The 23,211-nt window shown below is 40.2% G+C and overlaps 1 protein-coding gene across 1 annotated transcript; it reads right to left on the reverse strand.

Annotated features, from left to right (window-relative positions):
• Window positions 1-7,896: 7,896 nt before the first annotated feature.
• LOC134565845 (keratin, type I cytoskeletal 42-like) lies at window positions 7,897-14,112 on the reverse strand. Its single transcript, XM_063425513.1, has 8 exons — window positions 13,838-14,112; window positions 13,022-13,104; window positions 11,977-12,133; window positions 11,378-11,539; window positions 11,126-11,251; window positions 10,111-10,331; window positions 9,079-9,104; window positions 7,897-8,533 (listed from the first exon to the last, which is right to left on the reverse strand). The coding sequence occupies exons 1-8, from the start codon at window positions 14,006-14,008 to the stop codon at window positions 8,508-8,510; spliced, it is 972 nt and encodes a 323-aa protein (XP_063281583.1). The 5' UTR covers window positions 14,009-14,112; the 3' UTR covers window positions 7,897-8,507.
• Between the last annotated feature and the right edge of the window lie 9,099 nt (window positions 14,113-23,211).

A 23,211-nucleotide genomic window follows, 5' to 3' on the forward strand; every position in this document is an offset into this window, starting at 1 on the left:
TTAAGGACATGTTTGAGCGTAAGAAGCCAATGTCAGAATGTCACCCCCTTGCCCAGCGTCTGACAGCTGGCTTGTCCGAACTATTAGCCAGCCAGCTTTTACCTTACAAGCTGGTGGAGTCTAAAGCGTTCAAAAAATTTGTAGCTATTGGGACACCGCAGTGGAAGGTACCCGGACGAAATTTCTTTTCACAAAAGGCAATCCCCAACCTGTACTCGATTGTGCAAAAGGAAGTAATGGCATGTCTGGCACACAGTGTTGGGGCAAGGGTCCATCTGACCACTGATACCTGGTCTGCAAAGCATGGTCAGGGCAGGTATATCACCTACACTGCGCATTGGGTAAACCTGCTGACGGCTGCCAAGCATGGAATGCGTGGCTCTGCAGAGGAGTTGGTGACATCGCCACGACTTGCAGGCAGGCCTGCTGCCACCTCCTCTACTCCTCCTACTCCATCCTCTTCCATAACCTCCTTGGCTGAGTCCTCTTCTGCTGCTGCGTCTTGCTCCACATCAACGGCACCCCCCCAGCTCCCCAGGTACTATTCCACATCACGGATACGGCAGTGTCACGCCATCTTGGGTTTGACTTGCTTGAAAGCAGAGAGTCACACCGGACAAGCACTCCTGTCCGCCCTGAACGCACAAGTGGAAAAGTGGCTGACTCCGCAGCAACTGGATATCGGCAAAGTGGTTTGTGACAACGGAACAAATTTTTTGGCGGCATTGAAGTTGGGCAAGTTGACACATGTGCCGTGCATGGCACATGTGTGTTATCGGATCGTACAACGCTTTGTGCATAAGTACACAGGCTTACAGGACGTCCTGAAGCAGGCCAGGAAGGTGTGTGGCCATTTCAGGCGTTCCTACATGGCCATGGTGCACTTTGGAGATATCCAGCGGCAAAACAACATGCCAGTGAGGCGCTTGATTTGCGACAGCCCGACACGTTGGAATTCAATACTCCTAATGTTCGACCGCCTGCTCCAACAAGAAAAAGCCATTAAGGAATCTTTGTATGACCGGGGTGCTAGGACAGCCTCTGGGGAGCTGGGAATTTTTTTGCCACGTTACTGGATGCTCATGCGCAATGCCTGTAGGCTCATGAGTCCTTTTGAGGAGGTGACAAACCTAGTCAGTCGCACCAAAGGCACCATCAGCGACATCATACCATTTGTTTTCTTCCTGGAGCGTGCCCTGCGAAGAGTGCTGGATCAGCATCGCTTGCTGGACCTGCGGCAACGCTGGAAGAGGATTGTGAGGAAGAGGAGTCAGAGGAGGAATGTGGCTTTGAGGAGGAGGAGGAAAACCAACCACAACAGGCATCCCAGGGTGCTCGTTGTCACCTATCTGGTACCCGTGGTGTTGTACGTCGCTGGGGGGAAGAACATACCTTCATTGAGATCACTGAGGAGGAGGAACGGGAAATGAGTAGCTCGGCATCGAACCTTGTGCAAATGCTATCAGGCCTGTTGAGGGACCCTCGTATAAAAAGGCTGAAGGAGAACGACCTGTACTGGGTGTCCACGCTACTAGACCCCCGGTATAAGCAGAAAGTGGCGGAAATGTTACCGATTTACGACAGGTAGCAGACTACCTCGCCTTAACTGCAGATATCGACACTCTGAGGAGCGATGAACCCCTTGACTACTGGGTGTGCAGGCTTGACCTGTGGCCTGAGCTATCCCAATTTGCGATAGAACTTCTGGCCTGCCCCGCTTCAAGTGTCCTGTCAGAAAGGACCTTCAGTGCAGCAGGAGGTATTGTCACTGAGAAGAGAAGTCGCCTAGGTCAAAAAAGTCTAGATTACCTCACCTTTATTAAGATGAATGAGGGATGGATCCCAAACGGACTGACAGTGGCCGATACATTCAACTAAAAAAGGCCTGATGAGATGAGCTGCCTTGGGCTAAAAATGGTCCACACGCTGCTGTATTTTAGCTCTGAATGCTGGTTGACTTGCGTGTCTTATCTGCCACAAACTAGGGTTCAAGCCGCAATGTTTTAGGGCACTTTATGTCTGGGAAACAAACATCAATTTTTGTGGCCGCTGCTACAGCAGCGGCTGCAACAATACCTAATTTTTCAGGCATGTGTACATGCCTAATTTTTCGGCCCTCTGGTGCTGCACTGTGGCTTCAAAAACCAAACAAAAAAAAGGCACATAACAGGGATTAAACTGATAGGAATAGTACTACTTAACACACCACTCCTATCTGGTGGCACATTAGATTGCACGCGCAGTGCCCCAAATTTGAAGTAGGAGGACCGACCAAGCATCTTTTTCCATCTCCCGGTTCCTAAAATAGATGCTATATACACGTCCCCTGATAGGGCGCCAGCTCGTTATTCTCTTGGGCGCCGGCTCGTTATTCTCTTTTTCACTTCTCTTTTTCACTTCACTAGGGACACTTTACTGCACTATGGGCACTTAGACCCACTCTTTGTCTTGCACACTGTTATTCCTAGCCAGCATCTGTGATGGGAAATCAGGCAGTCATCTAAACGTTTAGATTGAGCTTTAGCTTAGAACACCCTTGAAGGTGTTTAAGGAGATTAGGGGTACTTTAGGGGATTCTTCTTAGACCTCTCTGGGTCTTTATAGCCCTTCTACCTATCCAGCATTTCTGGAAACTAGCTAAGAGAAAGGGTGTCTGTGTGTCTGTGATACATTTAACTTTATATCACCTAATTGACACTTTATCACTCCGGTCTCCATACTCTCTGCCTATACCCATCTATTTAGAGGGAATTTCCTTGCCCCTGCCAATATTATATAATAGGTAATAGTATTACCATTATTATACAATTAGGTCTCTGAGGACAGGTGTCAATCCATATCTGCCAAGTGAACCTATGTAGGGGGAACAGTCCCTATTCTGCTCTGTGTCAGTGTGTATCAGGGACCATAAGGATAGGTGTCAATCCATATCTGCCAAGTGACCATATGTAGGGGGAACAGTCTCTATTCTGCTCTGTGTCAGTGTGTATCATGGTCTCTGAGGACAGGTGTCAATCCATATCTGCCAAGTGACCCTATGTAGAGGGAACAGTCTCTATTCTGCTCTGTGCCAGTGTGTATCATGGTCTCTGAGGACAGGTGTCAATCCATATCTACCAAGTGACCTTATGTAAGGGGAACAGTCTCTATTCTGCTCTGTGTCAGTGTGTATCAGGGGCTCTGAGGACAGGTGTCAATCCATATCTGCAAAGTGACCCTATGTAGGGGGAACAGTCTCTATTCTGCTCCGTGTCAGTGTGTATCATGGTCTCTGAGGACAGGTGTCAATCCATATCTGCCAAGTGACCCTATGTGGGGGGAACAGTCTCTATTCTGCTCTGTGTCACTGTGTATCATGGTCTCTGAGGACAGGTGTCAATCCATATCTGCCAAGTGACCCTATGTAGGGGGAACAGTCTCTATTCTGCTCTGTGTCAGTGTGTATCAGGGATCCTTAGGAAAGGTGTCAATCCATATCCGCCAAGTGACCCTATGTAGGGGGAACAGTCCCTATTCTGCTCTGTGTCAGTGTGTATCAGGATCTCTGAGGACAGGTGTCAATCCATATCTGCCAAGTGACCCTATGTAGGGGGAACAGTCTCTATTCTGCTCTGTGTCAGTGTGTATCATGGTCTCTGAGGACAGGTGTCAATCATTATCTGCCAAGTGACCCTATGTAGGGGGAACAGTCTCTATTCTGCTCTGTGTCAGTGTGTATCATGGTCTCTGAGGACAGGTGTTAATCCATATCTGCCAAGTGACCCTATGTAGGGGGAACAGTCTCTATTCTGCTCTGTTTCAGTGTGTATCAGGGGCTCTGAGGACAGGTGTCAATCCATATCTGCCAAGTGACCCTATGTAGGGGGAACAGTCTCTATTCTGCTCTGTGTCAGTGGGTATCATGGTCTCTGAGGACAGGTGTCAATCATTATCTGCCAAGTGACCCTATGTAGGGGGAACAGTCTCTATTCTGCTCTGTGTCAGTGTGTATCATGGTCTCTGAGGACAGGTGTTAATCCATATCTGCCAAGTGACCCTATGTAGGGGGAACAGTCTCTATTCTGCTCTGTTTCAGTGTGTATCAGGGGCTCTGAGGACAGGTGTTAATCCATATCTGCCAAGTGACCCTATGTAGGGGGAACAGTCTATATTCTGCTCTGTTTCAGTGTGTATCAGGGGCTCTGAGGACAGGTGTCAATCCATATCTGCCAAGTGACCCTATGTAGGGGGAACAGTCTCTATTCTGCTCTGTGTCAGTGGGTATCATGGTCTCTGAGGACAGGTGTCAATCCATGTCTGCCAAGTGACCCTATGTAGGGGGAACAGTCTCTATTCTGCTCTGTGTCAGTGTGTATCAGGGGCTCTGAGGACAGGTGTCAATCCATATCTGCCAAGTGACCCTATGTAGGGGGAACAGTCTCTATTCTGCTCTGTGTCAGTGTGTATCAGGGGCTCTGAGGACAGGTGTCAATCAATATCTGCCAAGTGATCCTATGTAGGGGGAACAGTCCCTATTCTGCTCTGTGTCAGTGTGTATCAGGGGCTCTGAGGACAGGTGTCAATCCATATGTCAAGGTGTCAATATGTCATATGTCAGGTGTAAATCCATATCCATTGTGATTTAGGAATGTTAGGTGATTTCTGCCCTTTATGGATCAACTGTGTAATTTTCCATGGGAGTTTTGCCATGGATCCCCCTCCGGCATGCCACAGTCCAGGTGTTAGTCCCCTTGAAACAACTTTTCCATCACTTTTGTGGCCAGAAAGAGTCCCTGTGGGTTTTAAAATTCGCCTGCCAATTGAAGTCAATGGCGGTTCGCCCGGTTCGCCGGTTCGCCAATGTTTGCGGAAGTTCCCGTTCGCTGTTCGCGAACCGAAAATTTTGTGTTCACGACATAACTACACAGAATCAGTCCCTGTATTATATGAAGGGGGAGTAAGAAAACCCTTTATTTAATCGCTGTGGCGATAGGGTTTTTGACCTATAGATCCAGATCGCCTCTCTCTGACGAAGTTAAATTTACCAACCCCCTTTGATTGACAGGTGTCAATCATTATCTGCCAAGTGACCTTATGTAGGGGGAACAGTCTCTATTCTGCTCTGTGTCAGTGTGTATCATGGTCTCTGAGGACAGGTGTTAATCCATATCTGCCAAGTGACCCTATGTAGGGGGAACAGTCTCTATTCTGCTCTGTTTCAGTGTGTATCAGGGGCTCTGAGGACAGGTGTTAATCCATATCTGCCAAGTGAGCCTATGTAGGGGGAACAGTCTATATTCTGCTCTGTTTCAGTGTGTATCAGGGGCTCTGAGGACAGGTGTCAATCCATATCTGCCAAGTGACCCTATGTAGGGGGAACAGTCTCTATTCTGCTCTGTGTCAGTGGGTATCATGGTCTCTGAGGACAGGTGTCAATCCATGTCTGCCAAGTGACCCTATGTAGGGGGAACAGTCTCTATTCTGCTCTGTGTCAGTGTGTATCAGGGGCTCTGAGGACAGGTGTCAATCCATATCTGCCAAGTGACCCTATGTAGGGGGAACAGTCTCTATTCTGCTCTGTGTCAGTGGGTATCATGGTCTCTGAGGACAGGTGTCAATCCATATCTGCCAAGTGACCCTATGTAGGGGGAACAGTCTCTATTCTGCTCTGTGTCAGTGTGTATCAGGGGCTCTGAGGACAGGTGTCAATCAATATCTGCCAAGTGATCCTATGTAGGGGGAACAGTCCCTATTCTGCTCTGTGTCAGTGTGTATCAGGGGCTCTGAGGACAGGTGTCAATCCATTTGTCAAGGTGTCAATATGTCATATGTCAGGTGTAAATCCATATCCATTGTGATTTAGGAATGTTAGGTGATTTCTGCCCTTTATGGATCAACTGTGTAATTTTCCATGGGAGTTTTGCCATGGATCCCCCTCCGGCATGCCACAGTCCAGGTGTTAGTCCCCTTGAAACAACTTTTCCATCACTTTTGTGGCCAGAAAGAGTCCCTGTGGGTTTTAAAATTCGCCTGCCAATTGAAGTCAATGGCGGTTCGCCCGGTTCGCCGGTTCGCCAATGTTTGCGGAAGTTCCCGTTCGCTGTTCGCGAACCGAAAATTTTGTGTTCACGACATAACTACACAGAATCAGTCCCTGTATTATATGAAGGGGGAGTAAGAAAACCCTTTATTTAATCGCTGTGGCGATAGGGTTTTTGACCTATAGATCCAGATCGCCTCTCTCTGACGAAGTTAAATTTACCAACCCCCTTTACGTGTTCCTTGAGGTACCTGTTCCAGACCCATAAATCTTACCCCAGCTGAGGAGTGGTCATGATGGTGATGTAGATGCCTGGAGATTGGGGTTTCCAGATGTCTCCATATTGAATTAACGTGTTCCTGGATTCTGTATTTAAATAGGCGAAATATCTTACCCACATACATCAGGCCACAAGAACAGGTGAGTAGATAGACTATTCCAACGGTGCAACAATTAAAGAAAGAGTGTGAACTAAACATTTCCGTATTGGTTCTTTTGGAGTAGGTCTTAGAATGTCTCTTGATAAAGGGACATGCACTACAATGACCACATTGATAGGTGCCCACTGGTAAGTAGTTTTTAGGGTGACCTGAGGTGGCACTAGCGGGGAGATGACTGGGTAACAAAAGGTCTCTCAAATTTCTCCCTCTGAGTGCCGTAATAGATGGATGAGGTGTCACGACATCCTTAAGGTGTTTATCTGATGCTAGTATGGGCCAAAACGTTTTGAAGATACCCATCTTCGTTTCCCAACCTGCATCAAAGCTGCCAACGCACCATATGATGCTACCTTTGGATTTTTGTTGTTTTCATTGATTAGAAGTTGGCGATAATATTCTTTTTAGTTTCCATCATTCATGCAGTCCAATGTGTGACTGACTTATTTTCCACGTTGTCAGCACATATATTTGCTGTAAGCTGTTAGAGCAATTAGAGAGAGCCATGTGGCTTCTTCACACTGATAAAGACATTTGTCCCTTTATTCACAAAACATAATAAAGGAATAACAATTTTATGTGACCCTCAAATACTAAGTAGCGTAGGGATAGACATCCTTCGGCACTTCGTATGTTGCGGACAAAATCGCCCCTGATGCTTTGCCAGCATCATGGCTGTAGGAGCCTTTTGGAATATGTAGTGCACATCCTCAGGAATGCCGAAGGGTTCCTATCCCTGAAGTAGGGGCTTGATGATAGGTCTAACCTATTTCTATTAGGTGATCCACAGCAGAGACCAAAACAATGTGCTGCTCTCCCATGTGACACTAAAACACAAAAATAAAACTATACACGCCAAGTATGTTATTCTCAAATTATATATATTTTTTATATGTTTTTATATTTATCATCACAGATTAATTTTATATATGGAGGTGGACTTTAGCCTTAAATTCTAAATTCACTTTGAATTCTCACTTTTGTGAATGCCCATGCTAGCTGTTCTCAATAATATCAAACCAATAAACTATTTTTTACAATGTTTCCAAGACATTGTACAATTCATAGTCTACATTGCCTGTTGTGGAGGTACATTTCATATGTTTAGTTTTTTTGTTGTTGTTGGTTTTTTGTTTTGTACACTATAACTATTCTTAACATTTAAACTTGATCTATCTAAATTGTAATTATTATCACAGTAAATATATTTTCAGAAACTGCCTGAGGGTGTGGGTTTTAGTTTTTTTTTTTTATTCATTAAACTCCAAACAGTAGTGAAAACAAATATTACTAGCTAAATTTAGGAAATTCAATTCTAAAATATTTGAAAAGCTGAGAATCCAACATTAGCTTTCGTAATAAAAAATACAAATACACCACCGGGTTTGCAGAAGACAAAGAAAAATTATTTATTTTAAAAGAATTGTATATTCAGTTACAATAAAGTTGTAATTACAATACAGTCCAAAAGTTCCCACAAAACTTAAATCCAAACAATAAATATATCATTATTAATTCATTATTCTTTTTGGCATTTATATAGCGCCCACGTAATCCGCAGCGCTTTACAATATCAGTAAAATACTAGTTTACAAAAAATATGCAGCAGATCCACATTGTCTTATCATTATAATTTGATGAAACAGTTACAAAAATGCTTTCAGAACTTGGAAATTAAAATGTTCTTTCATATAATATTTGCTAGGCAAACCACTCAACACCATCCTTCGATAAAGCTGCATATAGTCATTGTAAATATTGTATTGATATACAAGCTGTAGATGAGTTCTAATTTTTTCAGGAACAATATGACACAAACAGTCTCCAATAATTCAGAACAATATCAGTTTTACTTGTACACATAGCTAATATATTTTGTGTTGGATTTTCACTTGCATTTAATCAGTATCAGTTTAGGAATGGAAAGGGAATTAAAGAAAGACAAAAAAAGGCAGATTGCTAATTCCAGAGAAGTTGATTTCATAATGATTCAATTCATGTTATTCTTTATCTAGAGAGGCATCAAGAGCTTATTGAGAAGCACATGGCCATTACTTGCACTTGTTGTCATGGGATGCTAGAACAGAGCAGACGTGGAAAAATTAGATTGGCACACGGACTTTATTACATCTTTTATTTTTGAGTTGATTAAATCTTAAGAAAGTAATAGAAACATAGAAACATAGAATGTGACGGCAGATAAGAACCATTCGGCCCATCTAGTCTGCCCAATTTTCTAAATACTTTCATTAGTCCCTGGCCTTATCTTATAGCTAGGATAGCCTTATGCCTATCCCACGCATGCTTAAACTCCTTCACTGTGTTAACCTCTACCACTTCAGCTGGAAGGCTATTCCATGCATCCACTACCCTCTCAGTAAAGTAATACTTCCGGATATTATTTTTAAACCTTTGCCCCTCTAATTTAAGACTATGTCATTTTGTTGTGGTAGTTTGTCTTCTTTTAAATATAGCCTCCTCCTTTACTGTGTTGATTCCCTTTATACTGTATAACAGTTGGATCAATAAGCAAGGTTGAGAAATATCAAATATCATTGCGATACATAGCTAAGCATTTTCGTTGCAAATGTAATTTTTTTTATTGTGATGTATATTACTCACCTCCAGAACTGGTATGATTGGAAATACTGCGAAAAGAATTAGAGATGTTTAGAAGAACTGATATGAAAGAGGTGTGTATTATATTTGTTATCAAAAATATGCAATTATCTTAGGTGAAATTAACTGTAATTGTATATAGAGCATCACATATTGTTTTGCCTTAACATCAACATTCTTCGGTACTTAGTACTTCATACTTCGTAATATGCGTTCAGGATTACTAATAAACTAATTAATAACGCTTTAACTAGTAAAAAAAAATCCCTCTAAAAAAGGTGCATCCAGAAACTGGATGCCCAGCTATGGCAGACACATAATCCCAATGACGCACTGTCAACCTTACAATTAGTAAAGCAACATGTGATCTGTGGTTATGTAACAGGTGGGGATCTCTGTTTTGGCCACTTCTGATTTAGTATGTTGCACTTCCCTACGTCTTCTTACTAATCTACTATGTAAACTACACTCATCATCTCTGCTTTATTTACATCCTTACCACCGACTTCCGGGATTCTTCCCAGTTGCACATCTTCTTCCTTCTAAACCCTTATATTAAAACAAACTATCTATTCAGCCACCTCATTTATAATTTTATATACCCCAAAACCCATCTATGCACATATACCTTGTGTGAAACCCCATTTTGTAATTTCTTTACGACCAATAATTATCTCCTCCTTAGTTTTCTCCCTCAGTCACCTATCTCATCCATTCAAATAATATATACATTTAACTGTCCACCTCAGTTACTAATATTATATTTTACGATATGTTCTATAAGCTAATTCATTTAAAATATTCTAGTGTTTATTATGCTCACTTGTGACTGTATACTCATTAATGTAGGTAAGTGCCCCATATATTGGTGTTAGACATGAATATTAAGAGATATCAATAGCCAGGTTTTGTCAACTTTTCCATCATAGACTGTAAAATGATGACTACACTCAAACCAGCATTATTTTGTTTTTCTTCTCCTTTTTTGATCTGAATACTTAACAACTAAATTTGACAAAAAATTGTAATACGCACTGAATGTCATGTCCATCCAGCAGATGTCTATAGGTGTTGATTTCCATCTCTAGATGGGTCTTCTGGTCCATGAGAACTTGGTATTCATGATTCTGTTGTTCTAGGTCAGATCGGATCTGTGTCAGCTGACCTTCAATGTTATCAATCATGCATTGTAACTGGGAAAGCTGGGAACCAAACGTTGCCTCCGTCTCTGATAAGGTGCCCTCCAGAGCTGATTTCTGCCAATGATGACATAGCAATATTACGTAACTAAGTAGGTATATGATCCCTTATTCAGGGATTTATTTTTTCCATCATATTATTGTACTATTGTTTAATATATTTAAAGGTTCGAAACATTCCCACATTCCATCATGATGATATTAGTTAAAATAGCTGGCTTTGCTTCTTTGTGTTGTGTGTCAATGGTTGGATGTATTGCAGTGAACGCAAAATACATTTTCAACAAATGTTGAAAGTAAAGGTTGACGAGTACCACCACTACACATTGATACATTTTTGCATAGTATAATAAAATGCTCGCCCAGAAAGATTGGGAGATCCAGTGCAAATACATTAAGTAACTCTTAACATTGAGAGTTAACATTCATATATATATATATATTTATTTATTTATTTATGTATTTATTTATTTTTTTATTTTTTTTCTACACAGCAATGGAAACATTTCTCGGGAAAGCATCCAGCATACACTAGAAGGTCATCATCAAAAACACAATCAAACCAAGCTGTATGAAGTCAACCTCCAAAAATAGCAACACATGTTAAATATCCTATTATAAAAGAATTCTCCAGAATTATTATTAATATAAGATGCACGTGATGAAAAAGACATAAATGCTATTAATGGCATCCAAAAATGGATGATGGTAAACTTTCTTAAACTAAAGACTGACACAATTGACTTTGTAGTCAATAAAGCATTATTAGAACCAATAAAACCAGCAAGTGTGGAATATAGTCATGGTTTTGCTTTAAATATGTTTACATATTTTAATGCATGCTGACATACCATACTCAGCTGGCTCTGCAACTCAATCTCCAGGGTCTGTAAAGACCGCTTTGAATCAATGATATCATTATTAACTGACTGCAATTGTACGGCTCCTAAAGACATCTCACGGTCCAGTTCTGCACTCTACAAGAAAAAAAATATTTCATGTAAAAATATAATACTGTTCTTACCAATCTGGTATGCGTCTATAGTTTTAGTGTTATAGTTTACTGTCAGCTAGTTGCTCCATGATATTATGGTTAGAATTACCCTTGCCAAGAACATGCCCTCGACTTCCCTGAGGTTCCTCTCCATCATGTTTTCATATTCTTCTCTGAGCTCAGATAGAGCTCTGTTCAGGTCGATGGATGGAGCAGCATTCATTTCTACGTTGACTCTGGTTCCAAGCTGAGCACGCAGACCATCCACTTCCTTTGAAAAAGACAAAGGACTAGGGTAAGACGTGAAAGGAAAATTTTAAAGTAATTTATAAAGAAAAGTTGTATATATGTATGCCCATAGTAACCTCTCAACATTTTCTCTTTTTTATTAACCCTTATGTTTGAATGTGTAAACAAGCATCCACGATGTATGTAAGAAAGAGATCCCCAAAACTGTTCACTTTTATTAATTAATGGAAAAAATGTAACTGGACATTTGTAGTAAAAATGTAGCCCTGTATCGTACAAAGTAACCACTGGTAAAAGTACCAAGGATTCTCTAGGCTGCAGTGGCAAGAAACATTTGAGGCCTGGCTAGTAGCTTACGACTTGACATTTAAAGTCCTGTAATTATTCCAAATGCATCTTTGTTCTCAGTAGTGTTTTAATAAATTATAATAATAAGCCATCTACATCTTTCCATTTTACCCCTGAATGGTTGTTCTTCATCTGGAAAAGTTCTTGCTGGAGACTTTGGACTCCTCCGGATAAGGTTTGCACTTCATTGTTAATTTGTTGTAAGACTCTTCTCAAGGAACCAGTATCTCCATCCACATTGTTCCTTGTGTTTATCTCCATCTCACACCTAAATTGATAATAATAATAAAAGAGCACATCATATTATATAATCAATTCTGAGAATAGGCATGGAAATTAACTCTTTATCACTTTTCAATTTAACGCTGGTTGAAAATATTTTTTGTGTATGGAATAACATGACAAAAACGCAGCTTGATGATAACTACGGCAATGCTATGTGCAGTTAGTAAAGGATTGTGTAAAGGTATTTACAATATATTTTATTATGATTACACGGAATGCAGCAATATACAGAAATAGTTATGGATAAATTATAATGCCTTGATAATCCTAAATTAGCCAATAGTCTACCATAAAGGTCAGCACTATCTTCTAACCTATGGTCGTAACTCGGTCTGTTTTACAAAGTGGATATTTATTAAAAACAAAGACACAGACATCAACATAAAATACACCAAAGAAGTTATGGCTTCTAACAGTTAAAACGATACTAGACAAAACTAATGCTTACAATCAAACATAATAGACACCTTAATAGAACACATAAGAAAGTTTACAGCTACTGCACTAACTTTCCTCAACCGAAAACTTGGTAAGAACATTACTAAAGCAGTTACTTCAGTGCTAGTAGACCTCATCGTTGACTCAAGAGAATTTTCATTAAACTGAAGTTATGTACAATTCTATGCTGAATGTTTTGCTGTAACAATATAAAAATAGGTTTATTTGTGAGAAATTAGAGCTTTTTAGATTTTTTTTTTTAATATTGTGTTTTTTAATTATTAATTTAATACCAACCACCATACTTGATGAATATATGTTTATATTAATATTTGGCCACACAAAGTCACCTTTACAAATATATATGCTGCTACAGTTGTATAAAGCAAAGTCTTCACTTGTCTCTTTAAATCTCATAACTTCATGGACTTACCTGTTTCTGAAGTCATCTGAAGCTTGTTGAGCGCTATCTATCTGTAGGACAATCCTTCCACTGTTAATTGTCGCCGAAGAAATCTGGTAAGCAAAGTCATTCTCAATTAATTTCTAAAAATAATTTATATTACTTATTTTGCTTAAACATTCTGGTCTCCGTGAACTATATTTGACTATAACTAAAGTTATGAGAAAATGCTCTGTTGATTATACACACTGATGTTTTATTTTCTATTTGAGAAAAGCTGAACCACATGCGATTTTTATAGCCCTGTGTTCAGTTTGAAATGCTGAATTCTTGAATGTAACAACATCATACTATTTATAAGTGTATAATAACATATTTTATTATATAAGTTATATAAAACAGTTTTAAACATCTCTGTATCTTTATTATACAGTCAGTTCTACACAAGCTTTTAGGACTAGAATTATTTTACGGAATGGTACGTTTATTAAGAAGGTAAGTCATTAAAACATACATTGCAAGTAGGATCACCCAACACATAACCACATTAGAAGAAATCTTTAATGGCATATATATTGGATTAGTTCAAGTCAGAATGAAATGTATGCAGTGTATAGAATATATTTTCTCATGTAATGTATATAAAATATTGTAGAATATTTAACAATTCAATATCTCTATTATACAGTCATGTCTACAGTGGTATTTTCAGGGTTTGCAGACACTTTGGTCTGGATATTTTATTGTAATGACAAGTTTACTTTAAGTCATTAAAACATGCATTGTAGGTAAGATCATTCTACAACTAACCACATTGGAGATAAACTCATACATGTCTTGTTTTACCTGGTTCTGTAGCTCCTGAATAGTCCTATAGTACTCACTGGAGTCAGGGAGTGAGCTTGGGGCATTGTTTGCATACCATTCACATATCTTCCTTTCCAGCTCAGCATTCTCCTGCTCCAGCGAATGGACCTTGTCTAAATAGGAGGCAAGACGCTCATTCAGAGCCCTCATTGTATCTTTCTCATTAATACGAAGTAGGTTATGAGTGTGGTTGTTAGAACTCTTGAGATGACTTATAAGGCCACCATGGCCACTTCCACCTCCATTTGCAAGACGAGAAGATGAACTGATAGATAGTTTTGAGTTTCCTCCAAGGTGGCTGGATGATTTATAGGAACCACCAGTATTAGAGCAGCTGAAGCTCTTATGGTGAAGTGTATTGGAGCTTCCATGATGAAGTGAAGAGATGCTACCAGAGGAACAATGGCCTCTAGAGCTGTGGCCTACCATGAGGGATCCAGAAGAAGAGTAGCTGCCTTGATGCTTCATGTTGATCTCTGATTGAGTTATACAAAGAATTGGAAATGTTTCTTCTTAAGAAAGTAAACTGCAAGTGTCTCTTTGACTTCAACCTTCTTATATATGAAGCAAGTTAGGTAGAATAAAGTTACTTTTATGGGTATTTTATAGGCATCACATTCCTTTATGCAATGTTTTGTATCTGCCTTAAATGTGATTCAGGTATAAATAATTTGTGGATTAATGAGAACGCTTACAGGTGGTGAATACAATTATTAATATACTAATTTATATTATAAATGTACATCAAAGGTATAGTACATCACACCTTGTAAAGGTCATACCGAGCTTTTGTAGCTTGGCTCTTGGAACAACATAGTTGATATCCGCTGCACGCAGACTATGCCAGACACAGACTTGAATTAACTGATCAAAGGGATTATATATTTGTTGAGATAGTGACAGATGGACAACAATAAAACAAATAAAAAGTGGCTGAATTAAATAGTTCTTCACTTGAAGCACAAGAATAAGGAACTTGAAAGTTGACAGCCAAATGAATACAAAAATACATATATATTTTTTTTTCATGAGGAACACATGGATATACTAGACTTGTCACAGAAAAGCAGTGATTCATGCAGCAAAATACACCATAAATGCAATTTGGACTGTTAAATGTTGGTCTCTTAGAGTGGTCCATGTACATGGTTCATAGAAAACATAGACAAACAACTAATAATGAAAACATATTGCCAGGTTTACACAAGGGTCATAAAGGGCTGAACAACAAAATAGACTTTTGGAAAACTATTTAAGAAGTATGGTCAAGGAAAGTAAGTAGTGGTGGTAAACACTTACGATGGTTGGAAAATAGTGACAATGTATCATTGACAATCTAACACATGACACGGAAATACATCTGTCTTAGGCTGTACAAACAAAGTGATTTAACTCGTAAATAATAGTGTACTGAGCAGTTAAACTGCAGGGTCATGATCTATAGATAAAAACAACGTCATTAAGCTAGAGCTGTTTTGGTGCATAGTGTATCCCTTTAACTTTTATTTTCCTATTTGGGAGTTTTAATGACTTTAAATTTATCTAAAACCAAAATGGACTGTACTCCTTTTTTTCCTTTCGCCATTCTTACTACTTACTAGGTCCCCGCAATCCTCTATGGTCGCGATCCTGGGGACTGCCTGCGAGCCCAGGCAGTCCCCCTCCGTCTGATCCAGCCTTCTTGGGCAATGTGATCGTGGGGTCCTTGCGATCACATGGCCGGAATGGCTGTACGCAGGTCTGCCTGCAGAGGGACTGCCTGAACTCTCAGGCAGTCCCCCTACTGCCTGAAAAAAGTTTTTTAAAGTTAACATATAGGAAGGCCATGGCATATTTAAACGCAAGGCTCCTACTCACCTATGTCGATCTCGCTGGTTGACCTGTTACCATAGCAACCAGCACTTCCGCCAAAACTTCAACTCCAGCGTCCCTCTGCTCCGACCTCTGGCCTAACACTCTGGCTCCCCTGTGGGCATCCACCCGCCTTCCAGACACGAGACCCAGCACGCACACGTAAGTTCATGTAGGGAATAATAATCGATTATTCCTACGTTCCAGCCTAAAAACGCAGGGATAGGCTCCCTTTTTGTGTTCACATCTTTATTTGTTTTCTCGTTCACGTAATCATCCGTTCAAATATTTTTTGGTGGCTTTCAGTAAGTTCGTACAAAGCTTCCAATACAATTTCGTATCAGCTATACCTATTCGTGCATACGAACGATCTGTTCTTCGAACATGTAGTCAGTTCACTCAATCAAATTTCCTTCACTTATTTCAGTTGTACATATTTTTGAACGGTTTTTGTTAGATATTGGTTCAATTTATCCATTAGTTTACAAGGCACTTTGTTTAAAAATCTATTCGCAAAAGTAACATGACAAGATTACATCAGCTAAACGCGATATTGCTTATTCAGCAACCAACAACATGTATTTCTGTAACCAGAGGTTAAAAGGTTATTTCTTTGATGGTCTGCAACAGGTTTTACTTTTAAGCTGACATTTAACAATTGTTATTTCTAATAATATAGTCTTGTCCATTTACAGTAGTCACGTACTTAATTTTTAACCCTTTCAAGTTTCTTATCCATGTCATTATTTGTTTCTGTCATGACTAACAGTTTTTTTATTTTGTAAGCAAGCTCTCGGCTAGGTTCTCAATACTCTGTCAGTTTAATAGGAGGCCTAACTAGGTCACATATCTGTTTAAATTATACTTGGCTACCTTTCATACATCCTATTCAGAGGGTTCATTTTCCCTTTACAGCATTCACACTCTATTAAACCTCATGCATCTTTTAATTCTCTCATATACGTTGTACTTAGCGCTTTCACTATGTCACGATTTTAGGCACATCGAATTACCACGTTTAAAAATATGGATTGTAGACCTTGTTCCTGACATACAGTATCAGGTACTGAAATCTTACTCATTACGATTACCTCAATTTCACAAGGCCTCACTCAGCCTTCTGTCATTACGTTCAGTCCCCCGTACAATTAGGGGCTTGTCTCTGTCTTTATATTGTATTCTCAATTATTTATATATTTTAAATAGAGGAACTCTTACAAACTATATAATATTATGGCTACGATATCTGTATGGTTAGCCCTGCTAAATTCTATGCTTCAAGACATTATAGTGGTAAATAGAGGAACCGGCTGTGGTTACCTATGTTTCTTTGCAATTTTGTGATTTGTGATTTTTTACAAGCTGCCCTCATGTGAAAGGATTACTAGACCAGTGGCTCCCAAGTAATTTGAATTTAGACCTAAAATAGTATAGTAGTAAAACCAAAATAAATTGAATTAAAAACCTTTATTAAGGCTATAACATAGAGCCACTATATCTAACTAGGTGTCCTAAATAGGAAAGACAGTGTCTGAATGCCAGGTAGAGGGTAGCCCTATAGGACAGATGAGAGGCACAAAAGTAACTCCACTCTGGTTAGATATCCTGCTAATATACAGTTACTGTCAAAGGGTACATGGGGACACAAGGGAATTGTCTGCATTTTACTCAGAAGCAATGAAATTGCTCATCCAGCTGTAATTGTAGATAAAAAGCTAAATATACGAAGAGCAAAATTACTCCAATACAAATATTGAAATAAAAGCAAAAAGAAAAAATGCTAGAAAATCAATAATAGGAACACATCATACCCTACAAAAATACTCTGTCCCTAATACTTCGGCACCGCACTAGGCTAGTGCCTACCTAAACCATAGACCCTGCAGAGATAACAAAAAGGTGAAGTGCTACCTAACGTGAAAACAAGTGCATAATTAAAAATAGTAAAAGGGGGGCGGGGCCTGACTGCCATGGAGGGAAGACGTGCCTAACTGATGCTCCTGACTAAACTGCGAAAAACAGCTAAAAAGGCACCTCCAAACCTCATGAACCGGCACACACTGACCCTGTTCTCAGTCCACACGGTGAACCGGTGATGCGGACCGTGAACGGACAACAGGCACCAGGATTGACCCGCGGAAGCATGCGGCCGGGAGCGCAATGGCGGGGAGCAGCGGCGAGTTCCCAGTCCGGAGCGGCCCGAGAGCTGAGCGCCATCCGCGAGTACCCCGCAACCCCCCTCTATGGACCGGCGGGGGTGATCCCGGTCCACTACTAGGAGTCCCCTCAGCCACGGTGGGCACAAAAACACCCATCGGAGGGCCAAGAGACTCGTCAAAGATGGCGGCGACCACGCGGCTTATCAGCAGCCAGGACGAACCTGGATGTGCGGCCAGACTGGAGAAGATCTTTAACGACTTCTGGCGAAAACTGATGGAAAAGATACAACATCCAACCCAGACCCACTCGACTGCTAAACTGCCACAGTAGCGACAGCCTGACCCACGCCACATGAACACTCGACCCGCGCAAAAACAAGCTCCGAAATGGCGGCTATACAATCCATACCCGACTACTGCAGCAAGAAAGAGGGATCAGAGGCGCTTTACTCCTGGCGCAGCAACCATCCCCACGCTAGCCATACAGGCACGTGGCCCGCCCGGGCTGAGGGTCATGGGGAGTTTGCCTCCGCGACAGCAACCACCCTGCAGGAAGAAAGCCCGCCACAGGCGGCGACAGAACACCAGCATTCTCCGCTGCACCAGTTATAGGAAAGCTTTGAACACACGGCGCCCTCCGGTCGGCGGTCCGAAGTTGCTGCCCTCTACACAGGTCTGGGGACAGAGGGGACCCCCGGCATGGGAGCAACGCTCCGATGTCTGCTGCCTTTCTACCCCTGGAGACAACTTGCCACGAACCGGCATGGGTTAAAAGGGACTGGTTTGTGGACTCATAACTAACTTTCTTTTTTTTTCCCCACTTTACTATTATTTGAATCTGTCTACACTGTTGGAACGTATGCTTTTAATTATCTCTAAGCAGCTCACACTAGCAACTGTCGATCACTATTGCCCCCACTGTATGTGAGACTTAAAGTTTGACTAGCTTGTATACCCATACCACTGCTACAAAGCTTAAACGCACCAGCCAGAACCTGTGCCTAGCATTATATACCTATATAACTCATGTTGACACTAGACTAACATAAGCACTGTCCCCTTGTAACCAGAATCGAGGTCTGCATGTTGAATTAGGATACTAGTGTTGCCAGGTGATTTTATTTACACTTTTAAAATCAGTTCTTTTACTTTAACCCCTTAAGGACACATGACATGTGTGACATGTCATGATTCCCTTTTATTCCAGAAGTCTGGTCCTTAAGGGGTTAAGGTTCACACAGTTACTAGCCAGAACCGTATTTACTTAGCGTGCACACCTATCTTAAAAAGCGCAGATTACACTTTTGAATCTCACCGTAACATTTGCCAAGCGCAGTCGAGCCAGGAAAATACAGCACATTGATACCAAACGTATGGGTTTCGCTTTTAAAGCTCTAGCACGTTGTTATAACTACTGATGCGTAGGAGTTAAGCGCAATTTTAGCCTAGCATTTTATACACTAATGCGACACTTATCAGCTTGTTATCTATGTAACATCTATGTCATATCAAAAAAAAAAAAGTGCATTGTCCATCTACTACCCAGTGTAACTTATGTTTCAAACTCAGCGTATGGAATGCCGTTGGGGTACCATATGTATGCCTGTAACCATCAAAAGCACTGCAAAAATAAAGAATAAAAAAACAAAATAGTAAAAGAGCCTGACGCGCGTTTTGGCGGGATACAACACCCTCGTCAGGGGCAAAGTAGTCTGTCTCATCCAGAAGTCTGTTTGAATACCATATAAACAATTAGCCATAACAGAATCAGCTGGTCAGGGGGCGGTGTACAAAGATGTCTCATCCAATCCCCTTATTTGGAGTGTAGTCAGACCTCGCAGGGAGGTGTATAATCATTGGGGTTGGGAAGACCGCCAATAGGCAGTCACCACCTGTGACTAGCATGGCTGTATGCCAATTAGGCGATATCTGTTCACATTACCCGTTATAGGAAAGCAGCATCCATACATCCATATCGAACTGCCTGCACAGGAGACGTCAGTATGCAGCGTCATAGGTCCGACCCAACATGGGACGTGGGCAGCATCCGTGATGTGCGCAGAGTGGGTGTGTTCAGTAGTACTGGGATGGGACATCCCATCCTCAAGCACCGCCCACACGCGATCGCTGCTAACCAACATACATAGCAGACAGTTACCATTAAATATCATACTCTTGTGTATACTACGACGAAAATTAAGTTATATTATGCCCTGGTTAGCTGTAAAGAAGGGTTAATACTATTATTTGAAAAGTCCTGCAGTAAATGGCCTTTCTGCCATGTCATAATTATAAGGCAGGCATAAGACGATGGGTGAATGCATTATGGATGAATAGTACCAACGTGGGTTGACCCATTCGAAGGTACCTCCCACATGTAATCATAAGTATAGCTGTAATTTGAGTATCTATAATAAATGGATATCTTCTTGCTATATTCCCTTGGTAGTTACAGGACAGGGGTAATGTTACATTGTATCATCAGTTGGTTACACAAGTAAATGCTTTGACTTAAATCATGCTACAATCAAGCTCACTACTGTGTGACCGTAATCCAAAGAATATCACATCAAAAAGAAAAGTTGCATATGGCTAATGAATCAAGAAATCAGTGATAACATTAAAAGTAATGAAATGATAAGGTCCCTTGGTAGTCAAGTGTCAGGTCTGCAGCAACAAGCACATAACTAATGCCCAGTGTGTCCGATCCAATGTTTATAATTCATATATTCAACCAGGCACGTGTCTCACAATTGGTTTACCATAAGTAGAAGTCTAAATTAAAGTGGTATAAAGAGCCATTGAAGAATACATGAACTACTATAATGGCACAAGTAGTCAGTCATCATTATACATATTTAGATGAGAGCAAAATTAGTGATTAAAGACACTAATTAAAAAGTGCAAGTAACTAAAAAGGTTAAACAAGGTTTAGACAACATTGTTGTACAGCATACTAGCTTACAATAAAAAGCCTCATAGTCACAGAATCAGTCCCTGTATTATATGAAGAGGGAGTAAGAAAACCCTTTATTTAATCGCTGTGGTGATAGGGTTTTTGACCTATAGATCCAAAACGCCTCTCTCTGACAAAGTTTAATGTACCAACCCCCTTTACGCGTTGGTTGAGGTACATGTTCCAGACCCATAAATCTTATCCCAGCTGAGGAGTGGTCATGATGGTGATGTAGATGCCTGGAGATTGGGGTTTCCAGACGTCTCCATATTGAATTAACGTGTTCCTGGATTCTGTAGTTAAATAGGTGAAATGTCTTACCCACATACATCAGGCCACAAGAACAGGTGAGTAGATAGACTATTCCAATGGTGCAACAATTAAAGTAAGAGTGTGATCTAAACATTTCCGTATTGGTTCTACTGGAGTAGGTCTTATAATGTTTGTTGATAAAGGGACGTGCACTACAAGGACCACATTGGTAGGTGCCTGCTGGTAAGTAGTTTTTAGGGTGACCTGAGGTGGCACTAGTGGGGAGATGACTGGGTAACAAAAGGTCTCTCAAATTTCTCCCTCTGCGTGCCGTAATAGATGGATGAAGTGTCACGACATCCTTAAGGTGTTTATCTGATGCTAGTATGGGCCAAAACGTTTTGAAGATACCCATCATCGTTTCCCAACCTGCATCAAAGGTGCCAATGCACCATATGATGCTACCTTTGGATTTTTGTTGTTTTCATCGATTAGAAGTTGGCGATAATATTCTTTTTAATTTCCATTATTCATGCAGTCCAATGTGTGACTGACTTATTTTCCACGTTGTCAGTACATATATTTATTGTAAGCTGTTAGAGCAATTAGAGAGAGCCATGTGGCTTCTTCACACTGACAAAGACATTTGTCCCTTTATTAACAAAACATAATAAAGGAATAAAATTTTTATGTGACCCTAAAATACTAAGTAGCGTAGGGATAGACATCCTTCGGCACTTCGTATGTTGCGGACGAAATCGCCCCTAATGCTTTGCCAGCATCATGGCTGTAGGAGCCTTTTGGGATATGTAGTGCACATCCTCTGGAATGCCGAAGGGTTCCTATCCCTGAAGTAGGGGCTTGATGATAGGTCTCAACCTATTTCTATTAGGTGATCCACAGCAGAGACCAAAACAATGTGCTGCTCTCCCATGTGACACTAAAACACAAAAATAAAACTATACACGCCAAGTATGTTATTCTCAAATTATATATATGTTTTATATATTTTTATATTTATCATCACAGATGAATTTTATATATTGGTAATATAAACAGACTGCTTTTCTCTTAGAATTAAATGTTTACAAAATTAAAATATGCTTTGTTTGTATATCTGCAATTCATGAATTCCCTACGTGTTATTTAGTTACTCTTACAGGGTTATTCCCAAATGTGAGAATTCAAAGTGAATGGATTCCAAATGTAAGGCCAAAGTAACCAAACTGGATTCACAGCTAGCGTCCACTTGGGGGACAATTCATAGTCTACATTGCCTGTTGTGGAGGTACATTTCATATGTTTTGTTTTTTTTGTTGTTGTTGGTTTGTTTGTTTTGTACACTATAACTATTCTTAACATTTAAAGTTGATCTATCTTAATTGTAATTATTATCATAGTAAATATATTTTCAGAAACTGCATGAGGGTGTGGGTTTTAGGGTTTTTTATTCATTAAACTCCAATCAGTAGTGAAAACAAATATTACTAGCTAAATTTAGGAAATTCAATTTGAAAAGCTGAGAATCCAACATTAGCTTTCGTAATACAAAATACAAATACACCACCGGGTTTGCAGAAGACAAAGAAAAATGATTTATTTTCAAAGAATTGTAGATTCAGTTACAATAAAGTTGTAATTACAATACAGTCCAAAAGTTCCCACAAAACTTAAATCCAAACAATAAATATATAATTATTAATTAATTATTCTTTTTGGCATTTATATAGCGCCCACGTAATCCACAGCGCTTTACAATATCAGTAAAATACTAGCTTACAAAAAATATGCAGCAGATCCACATTGTCTTATCATTATAATTTGATGAAACAGTTACAAAAATGCTTTCAATACTTGGAAATTAAAATGTTCTTTCATATAATATTTGCTAGGCAAACCACTCAACACCATCCTTCGATAAAGCTGCATATAGTCATTGTAAATATTGTATTGATATACAAGCTGTAGATGAGTTCTAATTTTTTTCAGGAACAATATGACACAAACAGTGTCCAATAATTCAGAACAATATCAGTTTTACTTGTACACATAGCTAATATATTTTGTGTTGGATTTTCACTTGCATTAGTCAGTATCAGTTTAGGAATGGAAAGGGAATTAAAGAAAGACAAAAA

The sequence above is a fragment of the Pelobates fuscus genome, chromosome 6, assembly GCF_036172605.1.
Source record: "Pelobates fuscus isolate aPelFus1 chromosome 6, aPelFus1.pri, whole genome shotgun sequence".
NCBI lineage: Eukaryota > Metazoa > Chordata > Amphibia > Anura > Pelobatidae > Pelobates > Pelobates fuscus.